The following is a 12,430-nucleotide window of genomic DNA, read 5'->3' on the forward strand; positions in this document are numbered from 1 at the left end:
ACAGTGAATAATGGAAGTAATATGGAAAATATAACCTTCTTGTGCTTGTGACTCATTCGCACCGTAAAAAAACATCAATCTATTTGTTTAATTTGTTTTCTTCAAAGTACTCCTTATATGATTTTATTTAATTTCATATAAAATACATACCTCATCCGATCATAGTACATACTTTCTTTGTTTTTCTTAGTTTTACCATATTGACTTTGGTACTAATCACTTGATAAATTTTGACCTTCTTGATAATACGTATTTACTGAAAAACATAGTCAATCATGTTTGATCTTGTTAATTTGTCTCAACATATATTCCAACTTATCAACTTGTTATAATTTTTACCAATAAGCAATTAAATATAATTATAGTTAAAGTTATGCGTTAACCTATGTTTCCGGTCAAAATAGAACAAATACAAGAAAACAAGGGAAAGTTGTGCGTTAAATTGTGGAGTACTCCGTACTCCGTAAGTTTTTGGTTTTGGAATAACTCCATGTAAATCTTTCCTTGGTCCTAATTCTTAGTCCTCCCTTCTGTACTCCCTCTTTTTTTTAAAAATAAATAAATTAATTAATGGCTTTCCTTATTTTGCTCTATGTAATTTTTGTTTTCTCTAACAATCAGCAACTATATTTAGTATTCGACTAGATTAGAAAAAGTTACAGTTACCCTTATTTGAAAATCTCACCAAAGCCATGCATTCGTCCTACAAATTTCCGCAAATTAATGTATGGTGGCAAATCACTCAATGCCATTTTTCCAATGCCTTTAAATACCCCGTTTTAAATCTTTTTAACTCACCAAAACAAAATTTAATTTCCTTTATCTTTTTAGCATCATCTCAACTATTTAATAAAAAAAGAAAAAAGAAGAAAAAAAGAAAATAGAAAAGAATCATTTAATCCTTCTTCTACACTTTTTTTATATAGTTTCTCTACTCTTCGTATAGCTAATTATCTCTTTGAATAACTTTTAATGGAGTCTTACATCCTAAAGATCACCGTTATTCTTTATGTAAAGCACATTATCTTTTTTTCTTAGTCAGAGATTATCTTCTTTATTTTACTCTCATGCGAATATTTTTTTCTTATTCTTTTATTTTAATTTATGCAGATAACAATAACAGCTACCGAAGCGACTTTTTTACTTCCTACAGGAGGCGCATTAGGAGGGAGCTTACAAAATGGAGGTAAATATTATTGAAAATATAACTGAAATTTTCAAACCACTTCTTCTTACTCCACCCTTTTACCTTCATTTTCAAAGCATAAATAAATGAATATTTTTTTTTACAAACGCATTGTAATTTATACAACCTTTATAGAGTGCAATAAAAAATTAAAGAATTTAATTTTTACATTTATGTTGTATTCAGATAAACTTAATCTTTATTTAACTATAATTTTTTGAAGGTGGTGCAAATATTGGTGGTAACTTCGATCTTAGCCATCAACAACAAATTGGAGTTTCTGGTGGACTTAATAAGGGAATTTATGCTGGAGGTCAAGGGGCGGTCCAAGGGACAATACAAGGTCAAGCACAATTGGGTTCTGAATCCAATATTAATGCGAAAGTTTCAGGTTCAGGTTCAACCCAAGGTCAAGTTGGTTTGGGTGGCGGCGGCCAAGGTAATACTCCTTCGGGTAGCAGCCTTAACGTTGGTAAACAATTTGGAGGTTCTATAGGCGCTGGTGTTGGTGCAAATGTTGGAAGTCCATCTTCAAGCCAAGTATCAAGTTCTATAGACACCGGTCTTAATGCTAAAGCGAGTGCTTCGGGCAATGCTAATTTGGGTGGCAACAATAACTCTGGTAAAAAAAGTGGAGGTTCAGTCGACCCTAGTGTTACTGCAAAAACAGGAGCTTCAGGTTCAGCCCAAGGGTCAGGTACAACCCAAGGTCAAGTTGGTTTGGGTGGCGGCGTCCAAGGTAATACTGGTTTGAGTAGCAGCCTTAACGTTGGTAAACAATTTGGAGGTTCTATAGGCGCTGGTGTTGGTGCAAATGTTGGAAGTCCATCTTCAAGCCAAGTATCAAGTTCTATAGACACCAGTCTTAATGCTAAAGCGAGTGCTTCGGGTCATGCTAATTTAGGTGGCAACAATAACTCTGGTAAAAAAAGTGGAGGATCAGTCGACTCTAGTGTTACTGCAAAAACAGGAGTTTCAGGTTCAGCTCAAGGGTCAGGTACAACCAAAGGTCAAGTTGGTTTGGGTGGCGGCGTCCAAGGTAATACTCATTTGGGTAGCAGCCTTAACGTTAGTAAACAAATTGGAGGTTCTATAGGCGTTGGTGTTGGTGCAAATATTGGAAGTCCATCTTCAAGCAAGGTATCAAGTTCTATAGACACCAGTCTTAATGCTAAAGCGAGTGCTTCGGGTCATGCTAATTTGGGTGGCAACAATAATTCTGGTAAAAAAAGTGGAGGTTCAGTCGACTCTAGTGTTACTGCAAAAACAGGAGTTTCAGGTTCAGCCCAAGGGTCAGGTACAACCCAAGGTCAAGTTGGTTTGGGTGGCGGCGTCCAAGGTAATACTCATTTGGGTAGCAACCTTAACGTTGGTAAACAATTTGGAGGTTCTATAGGCGCTGGTGTTGGTGCAAATATTGGAAGTCCATCTTCAAGCAAAGTATCAAGTTCTATAGACACCAGTCTTAATGCTAAAGCGAGTGCTTCGGGTCATGCTAATTTGGGTGGCAACAATAATTCTGGTAAAAAAAGTGGAGGTTCAATCGACTCTAGTGTTACTGCAAAAACAGGAGTTTCAGGTTCAGCCCAAGGTTCGGGACAGGGTCAAGCTCAAGATCAAGCTCAATTCGATAAAAAAATTAATTCTGATAAAAAAAGTAAAGGTTCGGGTTCAGGTCAAGCATCTAACGGGTCTTCTACAAATTCATCTGGAAAGTCTTCTGGACAAACATCTAATAAGTCTTCTGAAAAATCTTCACACAAGAAAGCAAGTCAGTACTCTACATCTTACCAAAAAGAGAGTCAATATTCTAGAAAATCATCAGGCCACACATCTAAGCAATCTTCTACATCCGTAAAAAATACTAGTGAACTAAAATCTGGCCAAAATTTAGAAAATTCTAGTCCATCATTGGGAACATCTCCGGTACAAGGATCGGGTCAAGCATCTGACCAATCTTCCAAATCATCTTCAACACATGGTTCAAGTCAAACTACGAGTAAATCATATGGAACATCTAAAGATCATCGATTTAAGAAATCTCCTGGACAAGGATCACGCCAAGTATCTGGAGAATCATCGAACAAAGAGAAATCATCTAATCAATCCTTCAAAATTGGAAAATCAACTAAAAAATTTCCAGGTCATCAAGCATCCGATGAAGCATCTGCAAAGTTTTCAAGCCAAGCATCTGGCGGAGCTCGTGAAAAGTCTTCAACACAAGGATCAAGCCAATTCTCAACTCAACATAAGAAAACCTCAAAGCATGCATCAAATAGTTTTTCTTCAACGTCTTCAAGCAACTCTTCTGGAAAATGCACATGTCAAGATTCAAATAACCCGTCATCCGGACAGCCTTCTAGGAAGCTCTTAGCTAATGCCTAGTCCAAAAAAATAATAAAAGAGGGCATATAATACTATTATATATCACTCTATTTTATTATTTACTATTTTGTGTGTCACATGCATAGTAATTACCCTGGATCTTACATAATATATCATAGAGTCTGTAATGATATCTTGACACATGGCGATATATTCATTTAATATATTTATATAATTATTTTATGATTCTACATTATATGCATATTTTATAGTATTTTTTTCTCCTATTTTTAAGTTATATATATATATATATATATATATATATATATATATATATATATATATATATATATATATATATATATATATATAGTACAACCAACCATGCAACATAATTAAGTAACGAGTCTAAACACACTCAGTTCCCTCAAGAATTACATCAAATATGTAACATCTCAACCTCCTAATAAATCTATCTTTTGTAGTTGGTTGTTCAAACTACAAATACATCTTAGTAATTAAAGTCCAGTGAAGCCGCCCCACTTCCACAAAATTAATACAATAGTATGAACAAAATGAATAATGATATATACAATTTTTAGAATTAACTCATCAATATATGATAAATTCACCTAAAGTATTATACTCCATCCGTGTATGATAAATTACGCACATAATTAATGGTGTAGCGTGTTCACACTGAGCGCAGGACCGAGTACCCCTTCGACCTCTTCCTAGTAGCCAACTCCCATCTGTTTTGCTCGCATCATATTCATTACTAGCAAACTGATTTAGTTGAGACCACATTAAATTTTGGTTGATGTGTCACTTCTAGAATAATATCTCTCTTTTTTGCCCTTTTTTCAAACATCATAATTGATTTCTAACTTAATTTATCCATATTATAAATACAAGATCTTTCATGTTTATTCTCTTCATCTTTTGCAAGACAAATTAACTTCTAAAACTTAATTTCTCTTTGGAATCTTTTATTAAATTCTATAATATTCAAATGGCGCTTCATATACTACCAATCCTCACTTTCCTTTTTGTAAGTTGGTTACATTAGTTTTAACTCTCGCGTTTTTCATTCAATTTTGATCATTTTAAATCCGTTTTAATTGTTAATGTAATTTTATCCATTTTTTGTATTTAAGTATTAACAACCTTTGTCAATCTAAAAGATATTTTGGTGTTCGTACTTAATATCTCTCAAAGTTGAGATTATTTTGATTTTCGAGCTGAACTATTCTAAAGTTAAAGTCGGGATACTCGCACTATTTTTTCATGTTTTAGTTTTCTTACATCATAATTACTTAATTAGTTAAAAATAGAAATGTTATATATAAAGCCACGGTGAATTTTTTTATTTTTATTTTTTTTGTTTCTTTTTTCATATTATATATATTTTTTTCGTTTTGCAGATTGGTTTTATGGTTAGTCAGGCAGCTTTACCACCTGAAATTTACTGGAAAAAAATGTTGTCAAATAGTGACATGCCAAGAGCTATCAAGAATTCCCTGCCAAAGCCTGGTATTGGTTATACTTTTGCTATTATGCTTTAAACATATTTTTTTTTTCTATTTACTTTGCTTTTCTAAACTGTTAGAACCGAAAAAACAAAAAAAACAAAAAAACAGTTTTTGAGGACGCTTAGCTCATATTTGGTATATATTTTTCAAGTATTGGAAATAGAATCCATTACTGTACTTTGGTATGAGAGTATACGAATTTTTCTATAAGGCGGTCTTACACAAAAGACCTCATGTTATGCAATGGAATCAATTAGTTAAGCAATGAAACTAAATAATTAAGCACAAGATTCAATTAGTTAAACAATACAACTAATTAGTCAAGCAATTAAACTAATTAGTTAAGCACTTGAACTAATTAGTTAAGCAATGAAACCAATTAGTTAAAAAATCAAAGTGGTCTTTCCGATAAGGCGGTTTACACAAAAGTTGTCGATGACAGTATTAGCTAGGAAATTAAAATTTCCTATGAGTGTGCGATACTATCATATTTTTAAATTTTGTTTACATTTAGGAGATGTCAATCAATATGCAAAACTTTCACCGTACAATCAACATTTGTTGTATCACTTGTATGGTACAACCGAGTGTACATAGAAAATTGTATTCCGTATAACATTTATTATTTACTCCCCATCCTTTGTTGTTTACTCAATTTAACTTTTTATGGTTTTTAAGACGTGAATTAAAATACAAATATCTTAAACAATTCTACTCGTGTATAAATTCTAAAAGTTGATATTATAAAAGTACACATTAAAACGAGTCTTACAAAATTCCGATTACTTTATTAGTTCTTATAGATTATTGAGAATTCATGGTCAAACTTTAAAAACGTTTTGATACATCCCGAAAAATTACAATGTGACAAAACAATAAAGGATGGAGGGAGTAAGAGAGTGTTACAAATATTGGAACGTTCCCATTTAAGGATATTTAATATATCCTTTCAAACTACAAAGTCGTAACAAAAATTGCATGTTACTCCCTCCGTATTTTTTGAGAAATTACAATTACTAATTCGGACCGTTTTTTTAGGAGTCACAATTTTATTTTTTGGTAACTTTTACACCCATATTTAAATCATAAATATTCCTTTTTTGGTAACTTTTACAACCACTTGTAATATTTATATTTCTTTATTGTCAACTTGTGCCGGTCAACATTAACACAGAGGGGGTTAATTTACAGTTAACTCTAAATTTCTTACCACTTCAATTTTTACTGACTGTAGAATGGATGGAAGACAAGAGCACATCGGTAAATGTAGGCAAAGGTGGGGTCCATGTGAATACAGGAGGAAAGCAAGGAGGAGGGACCATAGTGAACGTTGGGCCTCACAAAGGAGTCAATGTAAACACTGGAAAGCCCAATGGAGGGCACACAAATGTGAATGTTGGCCCAAAAAGTGGAGTTAGAGTTCACACTGGTAAGCCCGGAGGAGGGCACACCGATGTCAATGTAGGCCCAAAAAGTGGAGTTGGAGTACACACAAGGAAACCCGGAAAAGGAGGAGCAGATGTAGGAGTTGGTAAAGGAGGAGTCATAGTAAGATCTGGCCCAAAAAAGAAGCCTGTTTTTGTTGGAGTACACCCAGGCCCAAACCCATTCAATTACAATTATGCTGCGTCTGAGGCCCAACTTCACGATGATCCAACTCGTGCTTTATTCTTCTTAGAGAAGGATATGAAACTTGGAAACTCAATGAACTTGCACTTTACAAGGAGTACTAATGCAGCCACCTTCTTGCCAAGGGAAGAGGCAACATCAATGCCTTTCTCTTCCAAGAAAATCCCGGAAATCTTATCGGAATTCTCGGTTCAACCTGATTCCGATGAAGCTAAAGTTATCGAAGAAACAATTAAAGGGTGTGAGGCAAAAGGCATAATAGGGGAGCAAAAATATTGTGCAACATCACTTGAATCTTTGGTTGATTACGCGAAAAACTCCCTAGGAAAGAACGTTAAAGCCATGTCTACAGAGGCCAAAAACATACAAGACAAGGTCCAAAAATATACTATTACTATGGTGAAAAAGGTGGCCGATGATAATGAAGCCGCGGTATGCCACAAACAAAAGTACGCTTATGCTGTGTTCTATTGCCACAAAACTAAGGGCACATCTGCATATGTAGTGTCCTTGATGAGCCCGAATGGGTCAAAGGCTAAGGCAATGGCTATATGTCATAAGGATACAAGTGCTTGGAACCCTAAACATTTGGCCTTCCAAGTTCTTAATGTGAAGCCTGGAAGTGTTCCTATTTGCCACTTTTTACCTGAGGATCACATTGTTTGGGTTCCCAACAACTAGGTTTTCTTGTGCTCTTATCTTATTATATAGTTTAATCTTCATCTTATGGTTTTGAAGAATTTTACACTTTCATTTTAGTATTTCTACGTGTTGGTTGTTGTGTGTTATACGTAGTATTACCTCTGTTTCAAAAAGATCTTTACACTTACTATTTGCACGGACTCCAATGCAATGTTTGATCGTTAATATATCCAATTCTGTAAGACAAAAAACTATAAAAAATTAATGTTTATAAAATTCATTTTGAGACGAATCTAACAAGATATCTCATGATAATTTTTAAAAGAAATAATAGTGAGTATTTATAGTCAAAGTTTTGATTATTGGACACATTTTTCAAAACGTAAAGAACTTAATGAAACGGAGGTAGTATATGTTACACATCTAGCGTTATAAACTTATAATGTATAATTAATTAATACTCCGTTGTTATAAAAAGATACAACTTATATTATTATCGTTGTTTTCCACTCAATTTTTTTTTAAGATGTCGGTTTTAATGAATTGTATTATCTAAAAGAAACAACTAGAAATTTGCATACTATATTCGTTTCACTTTCCGTTATATCACACTGCCTAGTCTATGAGTTTATAGATCCGTAAATAAATGGTTTCCTTATGATCCTTTTTCTAAAAATAAGTTCTTACCATTTAAAGTAATTCTATACAGAGTAATATTATTTATAGGATATACTTTTTCGCAAATCCTCAACCGCATTCATTGAATATCATATCTTTACTTCTAAATTTCTATAAATACTAAGTTATATTGTTGTGTTATTCATTGCCTTCATTAGAAGTTTCAAAAAAAAAAAAAAATCTACTAGATACATCTTTGTTTATCAAAAAATAAAAAATTTAAAATAGTACAAGAAGCTAAATTATCAATATATATATCATTTATACAAATAGATATATATCCCTAATATCATCATTAGTTATTTTTTACAGACTACATAACCAAAAAAAAATACTACATTATTCGAAATATAATACAATATCCTACTTATTTTTTCTAAATTTGGAAATTTTTTAAAGATCCAATATTATTCTAATGGATCTTCATATTCTACCATTTATCGCCTCCCTTTTTGTAAGTTCATCACACTATTTAATTATGATGCGTTTATGTACTGTTTACTGCCTCATGTTAAGTTTAATTTTCACAAATATTCACTAATTTATTGTACTTTTATATTAATAAAAAGGTGGGTATTATATTTAATTTATTTGTTGCTAATTGTTTTTTACAAATATTTTTCAGATTGCTCTTGTAGTAAGCCAAGCCACTCCATCACCCGAAATTTACTGGAAGAAAATGTTGCCAAATACTAAAATGCCAAATGCTATCAAGCTTTCATTGTCTGAGCCTGGTATTGGTTATTTTTACTCCGTATTATTTACGGAGTACTACCCATTCCGTATTTTAATATGAGTTATAGTTTGATCGTTATGAGTTTTAGGAAGATGAGTTGATCGATTTTATTAAAATAAGATGAAAGCGGAATAGATGGGTTATTTTATATTGTAAGAAATTGACAATGAGTGAATTGTTTATTTTAAAAAAACGATGGGATGAGTATGTGTTATGAGCGAGCACAAGACGGAGAAGATAAACTATTACTACGTACATAGTATAATTGTGAGTGACATTACCAAAAATAGAAAGTATAACTCATATTAAAATATGACCGTTTGTAGAAAGTGTAGCTCATAATCTCATACTGCTTCTGAAAGTTTTTTACGTTTTGAAAAATGTTTCAAAAGTATGAAAATTTTGACCATAAATTCCAACTATTATATATATCAAAATATACATGTAATATCTAGTTAGATTGGTCTCAGTATGCATTTTCAGAATATCAAAATTTTATAATTTTTTAACATATGAAATTGAATATATTAGTAGTTAAATATTGCATTGTAGTTCGTGCAAATAGTAATTATAAAGAACTTTATGAAACAGATGTAGTATTAAAATACGGATGGAGTACACGAAACCTAGCTAAAATGTACTACTCCCTCCGTCCCGGAATACTCGACCCGGTTTGACCGGCACAGAGTTTAAGAGACTTGAATTGACTTATTTAATTTAATAGTTAATAGTTGATAGTGGGGTATTATTTTAATGTAGTTAATGGGAGGTGGGTTAAGAGGTGGGGTTGGGGGAGAGTAGGGGTTGAATTTTTAATTATTTTTTGTATGGAGTAGGGGGTAGGTGGGTTAATAAGGGTGGAGTGAGAAATAATATAATATTGTTAGAATATTTCCATTTTTAGAAACAGGTAAAGTATTAAGGGACGATCCGATAAGGAAAACAGGTCAAGTATTCCGGGACGGAGGGAGTAGTACTTCTTCCCGGATTTATAATATTATATTTATCTTCCATATCTTTCCCGCTTTCCGTTTAGAGTTTAGAGTTTAGAGTTTTCTTTCTGAGAAAAATAAATATACTGATCTTATATAGAAAAAACAGTTATAAATTTCGAATTTCCTAAACAACTTGTAGGGATTGAAGATGGAGTTCACCTCCGTGATAATAGCAGGTCCTTAAGACATGTTAGACATCCACGACATCATCGAGAGGTTGATGGCGAAGCAGATGTAAATGTGGGCTCAATGGATGGAGTTGGGGTACACACAAGGAATAACAATGGTGGGCACACAAATGTTGACGTGGGCCCAATGAATGGAGTTGGAGTACACACAGCAAAACACGGAAAAGGAAACGCTGACGTGGACGTAGGAAATGGAGGAGTTACAGTAAACGCAGGCCCAAAAGATAAGCCCAATTACGTTAAAGTACAACCCGGGTTTAACCCATTTGACTACAGGTATGCCCATCACAAAAAGGGTCATGCAGAAAATGGACGTTCTTTGTTTTTCTTAGAGAAAGACATGAAATTTGGAAAGTCGATGAGAATTCATTTTAGACTACGAACCAATGAAGCCACCTTCTTACCTAGGGAGAAAGCTGAGTCACTTCCTTTCTCCTCCAACAAAATCACAACGATTCTTCGAGAATTTGAGGTTGAGCCAGAATCCGAAGAAGCCAATGTTATCAAAGAGACAATTACAGGGTGCAAGGATAAGGGCATAAAAGGGGAAGAAAAGTATTGTGCAACTTCTCTCGAGTCGTTGGTTGATTACGTGAAGAAAACTCTAGGGACAAATGTTAAGGCCATGTCTACTGAGTCTAAAATAATTGGTAGTAACAAAGTTCAAAACTATACAATTGTTGCAATGAAAAAAGTGGATGGAGATAATGCAGCTATAGTGTGTCATAAGCAAAGGTATGCTTATGCAGTGTTCTATTGTCATAAGAGTAGTGGCACATCGGCATATATGGTGTCTTTGATGAGTATGAATGGGTCAAAGGCTAGAGCGTTGACTATTTGTCATAAAGATACAAGTGCTTGGAACCCTAAACATTTGGCATTCCAACTTCTTAATGTGAAGCCTGGAAGTGCTCCTATTTGTCATTTCTTGCCCGAGGATCATATTGTATGGCTATCAAAATAGAATTTGTTGTTAATTAGATGTAGTCTTTTTTGTTTTCCTTTTTCCTAGCTGTATTTGATCGATCTGAAGTTCAGATAAGTTTCAATGATTTCAATAAATTCTAAACAAGTTTAATTTCGAAGTTCAGATAATTAATTAGGTCTATCTGTTGCAATAATTATACGTTTAAACAAGCTTAATCGTGTCAAATAAGTTCAGATCAATCAATTCAGATAAGTTTAAGTTTCATCCGATAAAAAGAACTCCTATATTTTATTGAGAAGTTTAATTAAAAAAAATAACGTGAATAAATTTGAAATTTTCTATCTGTACTATGGAATACGTAGTATTATTTAGAGTCCATCGGGGAATACAAGGGGAGGAGAAGTATTGTGCAACTTCACTAAAATCGTTACGGAGTAGTTAATTACACGAAAATCTCATTGAGGAAATGTTAAAGCCTTGCCTACAAAGGAAGAAAATATAGAAGACAAGGTCTAAATTTAGTACACATTACCATGGTGAAAAAGGTAGCTGTCTACCTGATGATAATGAGGTCGGTGTTCTACATTGCCACGAGACTAAAGAAACATATACATATATAATATCCTAGTTGATTGATGAGTACCATTGAGTGGAGATCGATTGATAAAAAAAGCCAAGGCAGTGATTGTATAAGGACAAAAGTGCAATTGGAACACAAAACTTGCACTTGGTATTCCAAGTTCTTACTGTGAAGCCTGGAAGTGTGCTCCGATCTTTATTTGCCACTTTTCCCTTTCTTTTTTCTTTTTTGTTTTTGCCAAAAACAATATCATTATGGAATCTATTATCTATTACTATATACTAAAAGAGACACCAGGAATGACACGTGTCATTTCCTGGTGCGATTTTTTCCCGCCGAAATGATTTTTTATTTTTTACTTTAAAATAAATAAATTACATTACCTTTTTTTAGGAAACTAAGATAAAAATATATTTTAATTATGATAGATATTTACTGCATAATATATTATTGGAGGAAAGCTAAATCAATATTGTTTTTTCCTTTATGATATAATTTTATTTATGTATTATTATAACTTTTTAATCTGATAAGAAATATAAAAAATATTAATAAATGAACTTCTAATGTTAGTCTACTATTAATAATATAATACATGGTAACTGGTAAATAAGAATGTTAATTAAAATAATAATACATGCATGGTAAATAGACTAACATATAAGTTTATTTATCAAGATTTTACTCAATTTAAAATATGTTGTATTTGACTAACTCGATTATGCTCGGGTCTTTTCGAAAATTAGTCTTGAGTCATTCGGGTTTGGTTAGCGTTAGTAGATCGTTCTACATACAAGTAAACGACTATAATTTTTATCTTTGTATAGTAATATGCAAATTTAGTTCATTTGAATATTTTTTTTACACAATTTTGAATTTATACTTTTTCATATATCCTTTTTACTTTCACGTTTTTCTAATATCACAAGTCTTTTAGTTACTATTAAAATAATAAATTATTTTAGTAGTAGCCGTGCGTTGCACGGGCCCTAAACTAGTACGTAGATATAT

At 32.8% G+C, this 12,430-nt stretch overlaps 3 protein-coding genes across 3 annotated transcripts; all 3 read left to right on the forward strand.

Annotated features, from left to right (window-relative positions):
• Window positions 1-791: 791 nt before the first annotated feature.
• On the forward strand, window positions 792-3,762 carry LOC110806006 (uncharacterized). Its single transcript, XM_022011646.2, has 3 exons — window positions 792-1,011; window positions 1,111-1,186; window positions 1,410-3,762. The coding sequence occupies exons 1-3, from the start codon at window positions 973-975 to the stop codon at window positions 3,569-3,571; spliced, it is 2,277 nt and encodes a 758-aa protein (XP_021867338.2). The 5' UTR covers window positions 792-972; the 3' UTR covers window positions 3,572-3,762.
• Window positions 3,763-4,385: 623 nt separating this feature from the next.
• On the forward strand, window positions 4,386-7,543 carry LOC110774934 (BURP domain protein RD22). The gene is made up of 3 exons (XM_021979536.2): window positions 4,386-4,562; window positions 4,936-5,044; window positions 6,278-7,543. Exons 1-3 carry the CDS (start codon window positions 4,524-4,526, stop codon window positions 7,351-7,353), a joined length of 1,224 nt encoding a protein of 407 aa, XP_021835228.2. The 5' UTR covers window positions 4,386-4,523; the 3' UTR covers window positions 7,354-7,543.
• Window positions 7,544-8,145: 602 nt separating this feature from the next.
• Window positions 8,146-10,996, forward strand: LOC110805999 (BURP domain protein RD22-like). The gene is made up of 3 exons (XM_056843253.1): window positions 8,146-8,446; window positions 8,618-8,726; window positions 9,863-10,996. The coding sequence occupies exons 1-3, from the start codon at window positions 8,408-8,410 to the stop codon at window positions 10,873-10,875; spliced, it is 1,161 nt and encodes a 386-aa protein (XP_056699231.1). The 5' UTR covers window positions 8,146-8,407; the 3' UTR covers window positions 10,876-10,996.
• Window positions 10,997-12,430: the final 1,434 nt, after the last annotated feature.

This window comes from Spinacia oleracea, chromosome 1 (assembly GCF_020520425.1).
Source record: "Spinacia oleracea cultivar Varoflay chromosome 1, BTI_SOV_V1, whole genome shotgun sequence".
Lineage (NCBI taxonomy): Eukaryota > Viridiplantae > Streptophyta > Magnoliopsida > Caryophyllales > Amaranthaceae > Spinacia > Spinacia oleracea.